This window comes from Diadema setosum, chromosome 13 (genome assembly GCF_964275005.1).
Source record: "Diadema setosum chromosome 13, eeDiaSeto1, whole genome shotgun sequence".
NCBI lineage: Eukaryota > Metazoa > Echinodermata > Echinoidea > Diadematoida > Diadematidae > Diadema > Diadema setosum.
The window spans coordinates 19,370,077-19,383,985 of NC_092697.1; the positions used below are offsets into that span (position 1 = coordinate 19,370,077).

At 38.3% G+C, this 13,909-nt stretch overlaps 1 protein-coding gene across 1 annotated transcript; it reads left to right on the forward strand.

Moving 5' to 3' along the window:
- Positions 1-1,751: 1,751 nt before the first annotated feature.
- On the forward strand, positions 1,752-13,021 carry LOC140236462 (uncharacterized). Its single transcript, XM_072316386.1, has 3 exons — positions 1,752-2,348; positions 10,117-10,477; positions 12,100-13,021. Exons 1-3 carry the CDS (start codon positions 1,752-1,754, stop codon positions 12,963-12,965), a joined length of 1,824 nt encoding a protein of 607 aa, XP_072172487.1. The 3' UTR covers positions 12,966-13,021.
- Positions 13,022-13,909: the final 888 nt, after the last annotated feature.

A 13,909-nucleotide genomic window follows, 5' to 3' on the forward strand; every position in this document is an offset into this window, starting at 1 on the left:
CCTCCTCACTTGTTTGATTCACTGCTGTACTTACCCCGCAAATACCATGGCTGGTCAAGGTCCATGTTCTAAAGGACTTTCGCAAGATAGTCTGTCGCAGGGGACTTTCCTCTGAATGTGGGGAACGAAAGTCCTCCCTGTGACTGGGATCTTTTCTATATAGTCAAAGGTTGACTTTCTCCAAATGCAGCAGATTGTTAGCAGACCATTCATTCAATCAACTCTTTCGACTTGTGCAACTCATGTGCCTCGAAATAAGTAGCCAATCACACAGTGTTCTTACAATATAGCAATCAATGATATTTATTATACTGGTCTCAAATTGGGGTCGTTTACAATAATCACATAGTACAAACTTGAGTACAGATATCCAATTCCATTTGATCTTAAGCTTGGTTGCTCTGCTCGTTGGTTTATTCTAGAAGCTCCCTTGCTTGGTTGCTCTAGGCTGTCGACGATGCCCTGCCTGAAGTAGCGGGTCGTCTCCCCTTTCTGGTCATTGGCTTCCCAACTTCTGTCCTTGTCGGAACCCTGAACTGTGGTCCTCTCTGGAACCTAAACTTGGTCCTCGCTGGAACCCTAAACGGTGGCTCTCTCCCTGGAACCCTAAACACCCTGTTAATTCAATAACATGATACGATACTTCCCTTATAATTTGTGGTCTTGGTTATTCCTGATTCTATTCATATAACTTAAACCAAACACATTTATATTCCACCATATTACCACTGATTAGCAACACATAATTTCCATAATAACGTTTCACAATGCATCATTATCTTTCAATGTTGAGTAGGGATGATCAATCAGCCCATTGAAATTTAAGCGTTGTTGTAAGCCTCTATTTCTTTCACAAGGCAATTAAAATTCGGTTTGACATACAAACATTACACATACAATGCATATCGAGAATTACCTATCAACTTACAATGCACAAACAACTTTCAATGAAATGGTCAGGTACTTACAACAGTTGTTGGTGTTTAAACTCGAATCCTCTAGATTCTCTTCTGGACGATCAGGCTGTCCAAGCCGAAATGCAACAATCCCTGAATCACACTGATTCCAAATAACACTCTGCTACTCTCTAACTTCGCAATCTCGAAGTACCGTAGCCTGGTCCTGAGTGTTCCGCAAATAATGGCATCTGAATTTTGTGCCTTAACGTTGCATATTTATACATTTGTTGGACCATAGGTTTCCATGTAAAATAAATTAAATGAAGTGACTTCCTAGAAAGTTTTCACAGAAGTCCTGCCCCCCTTTTCCTATTGGTTGGCGTTTTCTGTCTGTCAAAACTTTCCTGAGTATCTCATTTTGCATTGGTCAAGCCTCTGCTTGACGTCATCACTTCCTGTCCACGGAAACGAAAATTCTTTGAAGTGGTCCTGTTTTGACCTAGCTAGAAACTTGTGTTTGACGTCGTGAATGACGTCCACATATCAGATAGTATGAGGCATACTACCAGGGATACCCTTTCCTCGTATTTTGACGTCATGTAGGGTTTACTCATCCCCAAAACATTTAATTCCAAATCACTCTCTTTTACTTTGATTGTGCATCGCAAAATCTCTTTATATGGTTATTTTGACGCACGCTTTTGTCTTTAAAGCTGCACTTCTTTTGTAATCATTGCGATAACATCAACTTCTTACATGAGCTACATAATAAACAGTAGTACAATGAGACAACTTATTACGTGACAAATACAAAGTATGTCATATCATGACATACTTTCAGACTTTTCCACTATGTCTACCATGCTCAAGAAGCTGTTTTGCGAGGATGAGTTTATCACTGCCCTGGAGAGGTGTGTGGAGAAGATTTTGGCCAAAAGACTTCAGGCAAATGAAGATCGCCTTGAGAGGCAGGAGGGGGAGCTCATGGAGCTGAGGTGTCAGTTGGAGAAGAAGGAGGCTGAAGTTCAGTCCCTTTCCCACTCGCTGAATAAGCTGTCAGAGGAAGTAGAGATGTTCAGCATTCGGGCAAATGATCTTGAGCAATATAGTAGGAGGAATTTTGTGCGCATATTTGGCATCCCAGAGTCGCAGGGTGAGGTCACCGACCAACTTGTCATCAAGGCCGTGTCTGATCATCTTCCGTGCACAATTTCTCCTGTTGACATCGACCGGTCGCATCGCTCAGGCAAGCCTCGAGCTGACGTCAAGAAGCCCCGCCCAATCCTGGTCAAGTTAACACACTACAGGACCAAGGCAGCTCTGATGAAGGTTAGGCGACATCTGAAAGGAACTGGAATTTCTATCCAAGACGATTTGACCAAGGCTAATCACCAGATCATCATGAAGCTTGCAAATCATCCTAAAGTTGAGGCTGCTTGGTCGGTTGACGTGAGAATCATGGCCGCCTTAAAGACCACTGAGGAGGGGATTTCCATGAAGAAGGCATTCTCTACCCTTCAACAAGTTTCAATTTTATAGTGGTTTGGAAACATATAATTATACCCACCTGGTCATCTATCAATCCCTGAGGTTTCCATTTTGACTCCATTACTGAACCACTTTCTTGCTTGTATTTTTTTATATATACATATATTAGTCTTTTTGATGTTTCTCTAGCTTTCATTATGTAATCAAGTACGATTACGCTGCTTTTTATTACATATTCTGTATTCATCCACTGTTCTTTTACTTGGTAGCTAATGTGTGTGTTTTGATGCTGGTGTTTGTGTGTGTGTGTGTGTGTGTGTGTGTGTGAAGGCTCCTCCTCGACGATTTTACTTGTTCATTAAGTCCTGTTTGTCTTTTACCTACATGTATGTTCTCTTTATAATTTGGAACTCTATCCTTTTGTTATACTTAGTGGTTTAATATCCAAACTCAAAATTTTCTTAAGGATAATGACTTTCAAGACTATATTGATCTTGTAGTTAGTGACTGTAAGTATATGAACTGTAGTGATTTTCAATGTAATGATATAAATAAACTTTCTATTATGCATATTAATTCAAGAAGTCTTTTAAAGAATTATGAAGATTTTGTGGTTTTCTTGTCGTGCATAAAACATAATTTTTCTGTGATTGGGATTTCAGAAACTTGGTTCAAGCCAACAACAGATACGCGTATGTTTGACATTCCTGGGTATTCTCTTTTGCAAGTTTGTAGATCCAATAAAGGAGGTGGTGGGTTATTATTATACATTCGGGATGGTATTGATTATATGTTGCGTACTGATTTATCAGGCGAGCATGGTAGTTTTGAATCTATTTTTGTAGAAATAGCGATTGATAATGCGAAATCCATTGTTGGTTGTGTATATAGAGCACCTGATAATGATATTCCTTCTTTCATTCAATCTTTTGACCATTACATGCAAATTATTGGCCAGGAAAAGAAAGATGTGTATTATGGGTGACTTTGATATAAATTCAATAAATTATGATTCTGATTGTAAAGTTAAGGATGTAGTGGATTATCTAACATCTTATGGTTTATTTGCTTCGACTACTAAACCGACTCGTATTACTTCTTCTTCTTCAACATTAATAGATAATATCTTTACGAAGTGTGTTCAAGATGATTTTGAATGTGGAATTTTTTGCTCCGATTTATCTGATCATATGCCCATTTTAGCATCAATAAAGGGAAGTCACTCACAAATAACAAGAAAAATGATACAGTGTTTAGGCGTGTGATTACAGATGATTTAAGCAAAATCTTCTTGTAATTGACTGGTCTTTTCTTTATTGACTGTATTTTCTGTATTGACTATTAGTCTATTGACTATTGACTTTAGTCCGTAAAAATAAGAAAAATTATTATGATGATGTTTATAAAAATACTCAGAGAGATATTCGGACGACTTGGTCTCACATAAATGAGTTACTTGGGAGGGGAAAAAGAGATCTCATACCAGATGAAATGTTCCATGGAGACACACACTTAAAATCAGACTTAGTTAAGGCAGAGTATTTTAATAAGTATTTCATTAATTTGCCTGCAAGAATAAGCAGAGAAATTCCACCTGTGCAGACATCATTTGTAAATTACTTGTTAAATCAAGATAACTCATCCTCTTTATTTTTGAAACCAACATCTGTGCATGAGATTGTGAAGTTTGCCTTGGCCTTAAAACCATCCAAGTCATCTGGCTCAGATGATATTTCTCCTAGAATTGTAAAAGATTGTATTCATGTTATTGCAGATCCGCTTTGTGATATATTCAATAAGTCAATGTCTCAAGGTTTGGTTCCTAACAAGCTAAAGATAGCAAAAGTAGTTCCAGTGTACAAAAAGAATGATCGTAAATGCATTGAGAATTATAGACCCATTGCTTTGTTACCAATATTTTCAAAGATTCTGGAGAAAATAGTTTATAACAGATTGAATGACTTTTTGCTTTTTAATAATATTTTGATCCCCCAGCAATTTGGCTTTCGTGAAAATTGCTCCACTAGTATGGGTGTTTTGAATTTAGAAAATACAAATATTAGTGCAATTGATGAGGGGAAGTACTGCCTTGGTGTATTTTTACATTTGTCAAAAACATTTGACACTATTGACCACAATATACTCTTAAACAAACTTGAACGCTATGGTGTTCGAGGAATAGCCTTGAATTGGTTTAAAAGTTGCTTAGAAGACAGATTACAATTTGTTGTTGTTAATGGTGCCAAATCACAATCCAGTAATGTAATTCATGGTGTACCACAGGAATCTGTTCTTGGTCCGTTACTGTTTTTGGTACATATAAATGATATCATTAATTCGTCTCAATTATTTACTTATTCTCTTTTTGCTGATGGTACATGTTTGTTATATTCTCACAGGAATATTCACACTCTAATGCAGTCAGTTAATTTTGAAATTTGTAAACTCTTTGCATGGTTTTGCTGTAACAAACTGTTATTAAATACTGGTAAAACTAAATGCGTATTATTTAGATCCGGAGGGAAGAAAATCCCTGAAAATGTTATTCCCTTAAATGTTGGTGGTCATCAGATCAACCGCAGTCAACATGTGCAATTCCTTGGGGTTACAGTTGATGAATCTTTATCTTGAAAAGAACAACTGAATAACGTATGTACTAAATTGTCTCGCAGTGTTGGTGTAATATCCAAACTTCGTTTCTTCCTTCCCCAGTATACCCTAGTTACTTTATACAATGCAATTGTTATGCCTCATTTGATGTATTGCAATATTGCTTGGGAAACACATTTAGGACTCATGTACATAAGTTGTATGTTCTTCAAAAGAAAGTTGTCAGGTACATAACAAATTCAAACTATAGATCACCTAGTACTCCTTTGTTTTTGCAGCTACATATTTTGCCGTTTGACGAAATGGTTTCTCTTCAATGCTTAATATTTATGTTTAAATGTCGATCTCTTCAATCTACATTTTTGTCTCATGTGTTTGTGGAAGATTCTTCCATCCATCGTTATAATACTCGCCAGAGTAACCTTATCCATCAGCCATATGCAAGAACACAAACTACCTTAAATTCATTCAGAATAGTCTGTGGTAAAGAGTGGAATAAGTTGCCCCGTAATATAATTAATTCCACTACACTGTCTCGATTTAAAATTTTGTGTAAAAGACACCTTTTCGACAGATTGAAATTAGGTATATGAATGTAGAAAATGAGATGAGGTAGCCATGTGTGAAGTGTGCATGCATGTGTGTATGTGTGTGTGTGTGTGTGAGTGTGTGTGTGTGTTGTGTTGTGTATGGGGGAGGTGGTATACGTGTACTTGTCTGCATTTATTATGTTGTATAATTTGTACATATGTTATACTCCATGTAAAAATGTTACACCTTGCCATATACTGTAGTGTATTGTGTAAAGGGGCCCCGACCACAAGCTGTGCTTCACTGGGGTCCCAAACCTATCATTCTGAGCTTTTACAGATAATGTCTTGTACTCTTGTTATGTTTGATTTGGTTTGAATAAACTGAACTGAACTGAATCGGTAGTTTAAGCCCCTGAAGTAGTCACCTTGAAAATATTCGCTATTTGCCCGTACTTCGCGCCTTGATGCTGCAACACTGTCAAAGTGTGCATACAACTGTCTGTGTGTGTTTCTTGTGTGTGGGTGGGGGTGTGTGTGTGTTTTGGGGCTTTGTATTTGTTTTTGCTTTGTTTTACTTGTGCCACGTAGGATGGGACTAAATTGTGTAACAATTTGTACACCAGAAGACAGTAGTGGTTTTGAATTCTCTGTACAATTGACTGCCATTTCAGAGCATGGGTAAGAGATTGTGCTGACATGTAATAACCCCCATTTAATATCAAACGATCATACTTATTTTGGCAACGTTGCAATCTGTTTAAATTTGTCTTTGTTAAAGACCCCCATACAGCACAACAGAAATCAATGTGTGGAAGTGTGGAAAAAAAATACAACTGATTCATGACTTTACGTGTCAAATATATACACACAATAGAACGAGAAATTTTCATGACTACTTCATCGACATGGGAAGACCAGTCAAGAGTATGTTCAAAGATTACCTCAAGGTGTTTGAGTCCCTTTAACGCAATCATAGTAACATCATAATTATTAGCTTTCAGGATTCCTGGTAAAGTATGCCTGTCTGATGGCAGCACAAACGCAAAACAAACACGTGTCACATACTTTGATTTTTCTTTTCTGTATGTCTTTTTTTTTCACATTAGTCAATGACTTTCGGACCAATTATGTAAGTTTACACAGGGCCCCCAGGCCAAAGGCTGAGATTAAAACACAAATACATAAAGATCTATGTCTCTCTTTCTCTCTTACACACACACACACACACACACACATAAAGGTTATCCCTCCTTTCAAAAGTACTGCGAAGTTACTGATGAATACGATCACTGATGATGTATTGTCTGAATAAAACCTACGTGACGTAATTACCTCGCACACTGCCCTCTGACATTCTATTAACGTACTCGACGCAATTTACGGCATGAGATGTTTTGAAAATTTAGCACTTGTGTATCTTTTTTTTTTTCTATTTCGGGGCATGCAAATTGAAAATCGATTTTTATCTGGAATCTTAAAATGTCAGCATACTCAAAAAGACTGCGGTAGGAGTTTACACAAGTCGGTACTTGCGTCATAAAGAGTAGCGCCAATTAGAGAGTGAATTTTGGAATAGAATAGTATATCAAATAAGGGGTACACGTGATGAGAGACTGGCATCCTTTTCCGAGATTTTTTTTTTCAAAATGCTCTTCTCATTCGATTGCTCCTTTTTTTTTTCTTACACTTTGAGAAATACGTCATTAACTTCATGATTAATAAGTTATGAGGGAGAGTAATTAGACTTGATATATCAGTTTGCCACTGTAACTGTCTTTCCTGTCACCTCACGTACTGTTGTGATACGTTTCCTTAAGTTAATGTGGAAGGAATATCAAATCTGAGGGAAAGCAACTTATATCATTGTGTCTTTTTTTTCATGAATAAGATTTTCAGCGCAGAAACTGAGATCATACATCAAATCTAACAAGATTAATATGATGGTACTTCTGAAACGCGGCTGAACATACAGCTGAACTGAGCATACAGCTAAGTTGGACATGGATAGCAGCTTATGGACAAATAAAGCATGGAGTCAAGTTCAATAAATCCAGTGTTTTTATCTCTTCCGCTTTCATTTATTGATCTATGCACGCATTATCTACCAAATAAATTTCTTTCGAATACGATTTTTGTTTTAAAGTGAAACCTGACTTTAAAGGCTTAAATTTTCCTCTATGGCATGATAAAGAGCAGACATTCTTGAAGAGCCCTGTATTGTAGGTCGGGAATTAATCAATGTGAAACCCTGATAGGGTATTCATGAATAAAAACGGATATACTCATAACACACAGTGAACACACAGTGCAAAGGTAAATCTTGGTTGGGTAAATAACGCCAAACAACTTATTGTCAATCTTATGCATTATGCGGACAATTTATTATTTTTGTAATCTTATTTTTCATTTATTTGTCTAAAACATGTGCACAAATGTAATGCTGGCATGACATACGAATTGACGCAGTAATTAAACATAATATGTTAAATATGAAATTCACGGCACCATATTCCATTAAAAAAAAAATCGTGTATCCAGTATATATAAGTGGATTCTTAATATATCACGGCTTAAGAAAACAAATTGTAATTGATGTCTACCCACCTGCATTGTAATGCAAATCCGTTGTATCTGTGTGTTTACAGTGTATGTGGGCGACACTTCGAGACCACACTGTGCGTCTAGCTTGTGCCTGCATCCCTCGATCGTTATTACATTCTGTGTTCTGGCGCGACAAAGATCTGATATTCTTTGACAGCCCAACCGTTATATTACATAATGTTATGCTTCAAGAATATCAACACTACTTTGGTATTCACTCTTACAGAGTCTGCAATATTGTTTCTTTTCGCTTTGTGTATACTTCGTGGAGATAAACTTAAGTTAAGATTTAGATTAATTGTAGGCGACCACATACGACACAAAAGGAAACTTTGAATAGGCGTTGGCGATATTAAGTGGAATTACCAAATTCATCATCTAGTTTATTTATCTTTTCGAAAAATTGTGTTTTTCTTGGTCCATGCACACCTACGCAACATTTCTGCGCTTTTGAATGAAGAAATTCGTGATTTTATCATTTTCCTTTTTCCATTTGCATATATGAAGTCGTTGTCTTTAGTTGAACATGTCATTCCTATCAGGAGTGCCAAACATCATTTACACGTGGTCTTATCCAAACATGCGATAACACAAATGACAAGAAAGTAAGAAGAAAATTCGTTGTTTTTTTCAGAAATCGCCAAACCGCGAGTGGGCGAGTTTTTGGAGTGGAAAAAAAATTGTATTCACTTGCCATCTGCTATTCTCATCCCAAGGAGTAGCTGATATTTATTCATACTCACATATAATGACTCAGAAATGTAGGCCAGGTTAAAATGGAGGTCGAATAGAGTTCACTAGCACTAGAGAGGCAAGGTAGGACAGACACATCGGCCCCCCGAGATATTGGTTGCGAGCGTGACATTTTGGAAATACCATGTCCCGCAAAGCTTCGAGCCTTTTAGGCCAGAATAAACGATATAAACTTTGCACCCTTTATTTGGGATATGGTGGCAGCGACAAAGAGAGAGGGAGTGTAATGGAAAGGAGTGGACAGCCAGATGAAACGCCCTTTCTCAGGATATCATCATAATAAAATGCATCTACGTGATTTCACATGCAATGTCATAACCATTTTGCCAACGCATTTAATAGAATTGTGACTGCTATAGAGAGGGGGCACTGTTTACCCGCCGGCAAATGGCAGATAAATTCGATTACTATTGTAATAATTGTTCATCAAGAATGGCGTGTTTACCTAACGAAACTACCCCATCACCCCCCCCCCCCCAAGAAAAACCAATAATCTCTAGAAATAATACCCCTATCCGCGATGTTGTCCTGTACAATTAATTGAAAATCAGTGCCTTGTTAAAATTAATGACAAGCAGACTCTATGATTGATAATCAGAATTTGAATAAGGAGTAGAATTATAACATCCACTCTAGCTTGATTCCGTTTTGACAGTAAGACACCCTAATCTTTATCATCATAGATTACAAGGTTGGGACAGAAGATGTATTTCAAGTGTCTATTAAGTATTATGCATTTATAACGAGTATGCCAGTATTCACCTGATTTTATTGACCCATTCAAATCAAACCGGCTGAATAGAGTCTAACAGTGTTTCTCATACTATAAAGGGAGCCACCGGTGTCGGTTTGACAGACAATTTCTCACTGAAGCGTCTCACAGTCTCTCAACTCTCATGAAGCCGCTAAATTTCAATTAAAGGATCTCGCAATAACTAGCTGGCAAAAAGATAGAGAGAATCGAGTGTCTGGACTGATTCTTAGGGCAAAGGAGAAACTCAGGCAGTGGAATGTCTGGAGCAGGGTTTCATACCTACGCTAGAGGAGTCAGAAATGTACTGGTCCTCGTAGTGATAATATTTTCAAAATTTCCGTTGGCGTCATCGGCACCTCATCGACAGTCGCACATGCCATGTCTAAACTGCAAAGGCTTGGATATCCAACACGCCAGCTCACTTCCAAATAACGATACTATATTTGCAGATTCGTCATTCTCACTTTTACCATCTCAGTCGCAATCTGGAATATCCCATAGTGGCAGCAACGCCGAACTGAACAGCACAGATATCTCCCCGAGGAACGTAGCCACGTATGTCAACGCAAGGCCCGAACGGAGACAACTGCTCATTTCTCAAGATAGACATGCTCAGTACGAGATGGTGAGGAGGAAGATTCTTACTCAACTGGGCATGGACAGGCCACCGACAGCTGAAGAGATAGCTCGTGCTAACATTTCCCAAGAACAACTTCAGGAAATGTATCGTCTTTATTATAGGTCTGTACAGCAGTTGGCCACAAGAGACCACAATCAACATGATCCGAATTTTGTTTCACCTACGTATGTTAATCACATATATAGCTTCAAAAACGCTGGTAAGTACAGACCTATCTAATAATCTGTCTACCCAACACTCACGTCTCCTGTTTGATTGATCTTTTGTTTGTTTTACTTTCTTTCACAAAGTGAAATGTCATCATGCAGTCAAAGTTGCCCATGTAAAGAACTTCATTGTGTCAGCATTGACTTCTGTGAGGACATTAAAGTTTGATTTCATGAATGTAGGCTATTCAATACATAATCATCATGACATCGAAAAAGCACAGGCAAACGCTAATGGGAAATTTCAACCTGTCCATTCCTGTGCGCAGTGTGTTCTTTTCTTGAATGTAGGCTGGATTTTTTTTTTCTTTGTCAAGGAAAATTCGCTCCTGTTTATCAATTCTGTATCTCAATCTAGGGGACGTTTACTCTAAATTCATACCTCCTCAGATCATCAACAATGAGAACCAGAATAGCTGGAGAATGTCTCGTCGCACTTCTTCTGATTTAGGAGTGTTTTCCTGATAATCACTAATTTGTTAAATTTTCTAATCAGTAGAAGCAAACAGCACCACCAAACATTGCAAATGAACACGATATTGGTTGCTCAAATTGCGATCATGACCACACAATTGGCCAGCTTTAGATAAACATCAGGTGTTAGTGTTAGATCTACAGTGCGTATCAAAAAAGAAGTAATCCAACTGCTGTATGGAGAGCTACTAAATCCTAATGGTCAGCAATGGAGAGCGCAATGTTGGTTGTCAGGAAAGAAGAACTCTTCCTCTTTCCATTGATACCCATTTTATGTTGACAAAATTTATCATGTATGACTGAGCACATGAACTTTAAAGACAACAATGACAAATTCCACTTTTTCCCCTGTTATGAGTGCCACATGAAGGAACAGTGAATGTCTCACTGAATGGATAAGGTCTTTCAATGAAAGTGGCCAAATAAGTAGGCGAGCTTGCCCAACTGCAAGTTTGTGTTAAGGGTTTCTTCTAACATTTTATGGTCCATAACTTTAAACGTGACCACCTGTTCGATAACTTGTTCACTCCCACAAAGACCAACCCACACTCCATTTTCTCTGTTCATATTCAACACAGAGTTCTCAGCGACAAACCATGTCTTGAATATAAAGAGAGGAAAAGGGATAACGTGTTAGCCTTTGTGGGAGTAACTAAGTTATCGACAATGTGGGAATGGTGAAGGTTAAAACTTAGTGATTATTAGGAAACCACTCCTAAAGTCATTGACAGGTCTCATGCATTCATTGAGACATCCACTGTTCCTTCACGATAACGTTCAAACTTGGGAAACGTGCAATTAGTCCTTCTTGTCATTAAAGTTCATGTGCTCAGTAATAGATGCATAACATTAGCCAACATAATTAAATATCAATGGAAAGAGGAAGAGTTCCGTTTTCCTAACAACTAAATTGCGCTCCCCCTTGCTGGCAGAAATAGTAGCCAAAGTTCCAAAGTTCCAAAGTTGGATTGCCCTTTTTTTTTTGATACGCACGGTATACTTCAGAATCAAGATGCATGGCTCGACAGCGACATTTATATCTAATCACAAATATACAACCTGATGATTTCATTGTGAAGTGAAGTAATATATTTTGAAACATTGTGTTCACAACCTCGTTCATATTTATTTATCAATTTAGATAACCCTCCTATGAATACTTCCACAAATGAGTGGTATTCATCAGGAAATCTTCGTGTCTACATTCCAATGCACTTTCCGACTATCATCCCACGTACTGTCTACAAGGCTACACTTCAGCTCTATCTCGTCCCTCCCAGCTTACCACCATCCGATGGCGGCGTTAACATTCGAATCTACCAGCTCTTGGCTCCCCTTCGTAAAGGAATCCGAACACCGCGAAGGCTTATTGCAAGCACTGAAGCATCGCTATCGCTGCAAGGTTGGCTGTTTTTCCCTGTTAAGGAAGCAGCCGTGATGTGGTTGTCGAACCCGAGTGTGAATTTTGGCTTTGAGGTCGTATGCGACGTTATGTTCTCCAAGATCCTGATCTTCAGCGGAAATGTCCATGGGCGCACTGTCTATGGTAACGACGGCGAAGAATGGATACCACGCATAGATATTGTTGTTCGAGAAACCACCGTATCGACAATTGCTCAACGTCGCCGTCGTCGACGTCGAAGCGATGTCGACATTATTCAGCCAATCTGCGACCCAGAGGAACACGTTGAGGGGTGCTGCAAACGATACAATTTTACCATCTCATTTAGTGAGCTTGGATATGACTGGATTCTTGCTCCTCTCGAGTACAACGCATACTTTTGTGCTGGTGAATGTCCGCATCTGTACAACGTCGCTAATACTCACGCTATGATTCGTGCCTTGATGCGTAAAATCGATCCTGCATCATCACCCCAACCATGCTGTAACCCATCTGCCCTTAGTGTATTGCCTGTCCTACATTACCTGCGGACCAGAGATGGGCGAATCAGCGCCACTCTGACCCCGATGGAGGACATGGTTGTTGATCAATGCCGCTGTTCATGACAACTGATGCTTTCTCTGTCGTCATTACGTTGTAACTTGTAATTTATTTATTTGTAGAACAGGTAATTTTTAATGTCTATTATATCTTTAAGATACACCTATTATATCATTGCTCTTTTTCAAACTATACGATGTATGGAAATCATGTCAGTCGGAAGGTATAGCTCATTTCAGCTCAAACTCTGATATTCTAGTAACCCATTGCTTACGTGAACGTGGTGGCCGGGTCCTCTACGCCGGAAGATGGGATTATCGAATCTCATGAGAACGGGAAATACTTTGGGTAATCATCGGATGTCAAAACATTTCCCCTCTTTACGGCTCTAGGGAGACTTAGATGAAATTGAAATTTTAATACTAATAGAAATGGCACAACGACTACCCTTGTTTCCCTTTAAAAAGATCGATCTCTATGATAAATCCACCTCTTAATTGCAAACATCAAATGGAATGACTGTAGAACAGTTAATAAGAAATGTGATCAATGAGATGCTGTTCCATATGACATACCATATAATGAAAGCGGATGTGTGAGTGTTGAACCTTGTCACAGAATAGAGTGATACCAAGGTGTGTGAAAAACATTCAGGCAATGTATGATTTAGCAGCTCTAGGATGACCTCTCAAAAGCATGAACGTTCATTCATGAATATGTGAGGTGAGTATTTCGAGCTTATCGGCTCCTGGTAGGGGCCTACCTGGAAGGAAACTAGCCTAGAATTGAGGAGATGCATATTATGTAATATTGCATTTATGCACATCATGCTGGTTTATTTACCGTGACACTGTTTAAAAAAAAAGAAAGAATTTGCAACCAACGTAAAGAAAATTTTTAGTGTCATATCTCTCATCTGCTTTTCAAAACAAGACAGATACAACGAAGTTTTTTTCGAACAAAACTCCTGGATCTCAATAATAATAATGATAATAATGCTAATGCTAAT

Coding starts and splice junctions, on each gene's coding strand:
- LOC140236462 (XM_072316386.1), top strand. CDS start 1,752: ATGTCTACCATGCTCAAGAAGCTGTTTTGCGAGGATGAGTTTATCACT. Junction 2,349..10,116: donor AGGCTGCTTGGTCGGTTGAC/GTGAGAATCATG, acceptor TTACCATCTCAG/TCGCAATCTGGAATATCCCA. Junction 10,478..12,099: donor ATATAGCTTCAAAAACGCTG/GTAAGTACAGAC, acceptor TTATCAATTTAG/ATAACCCTCCTATGAATACT.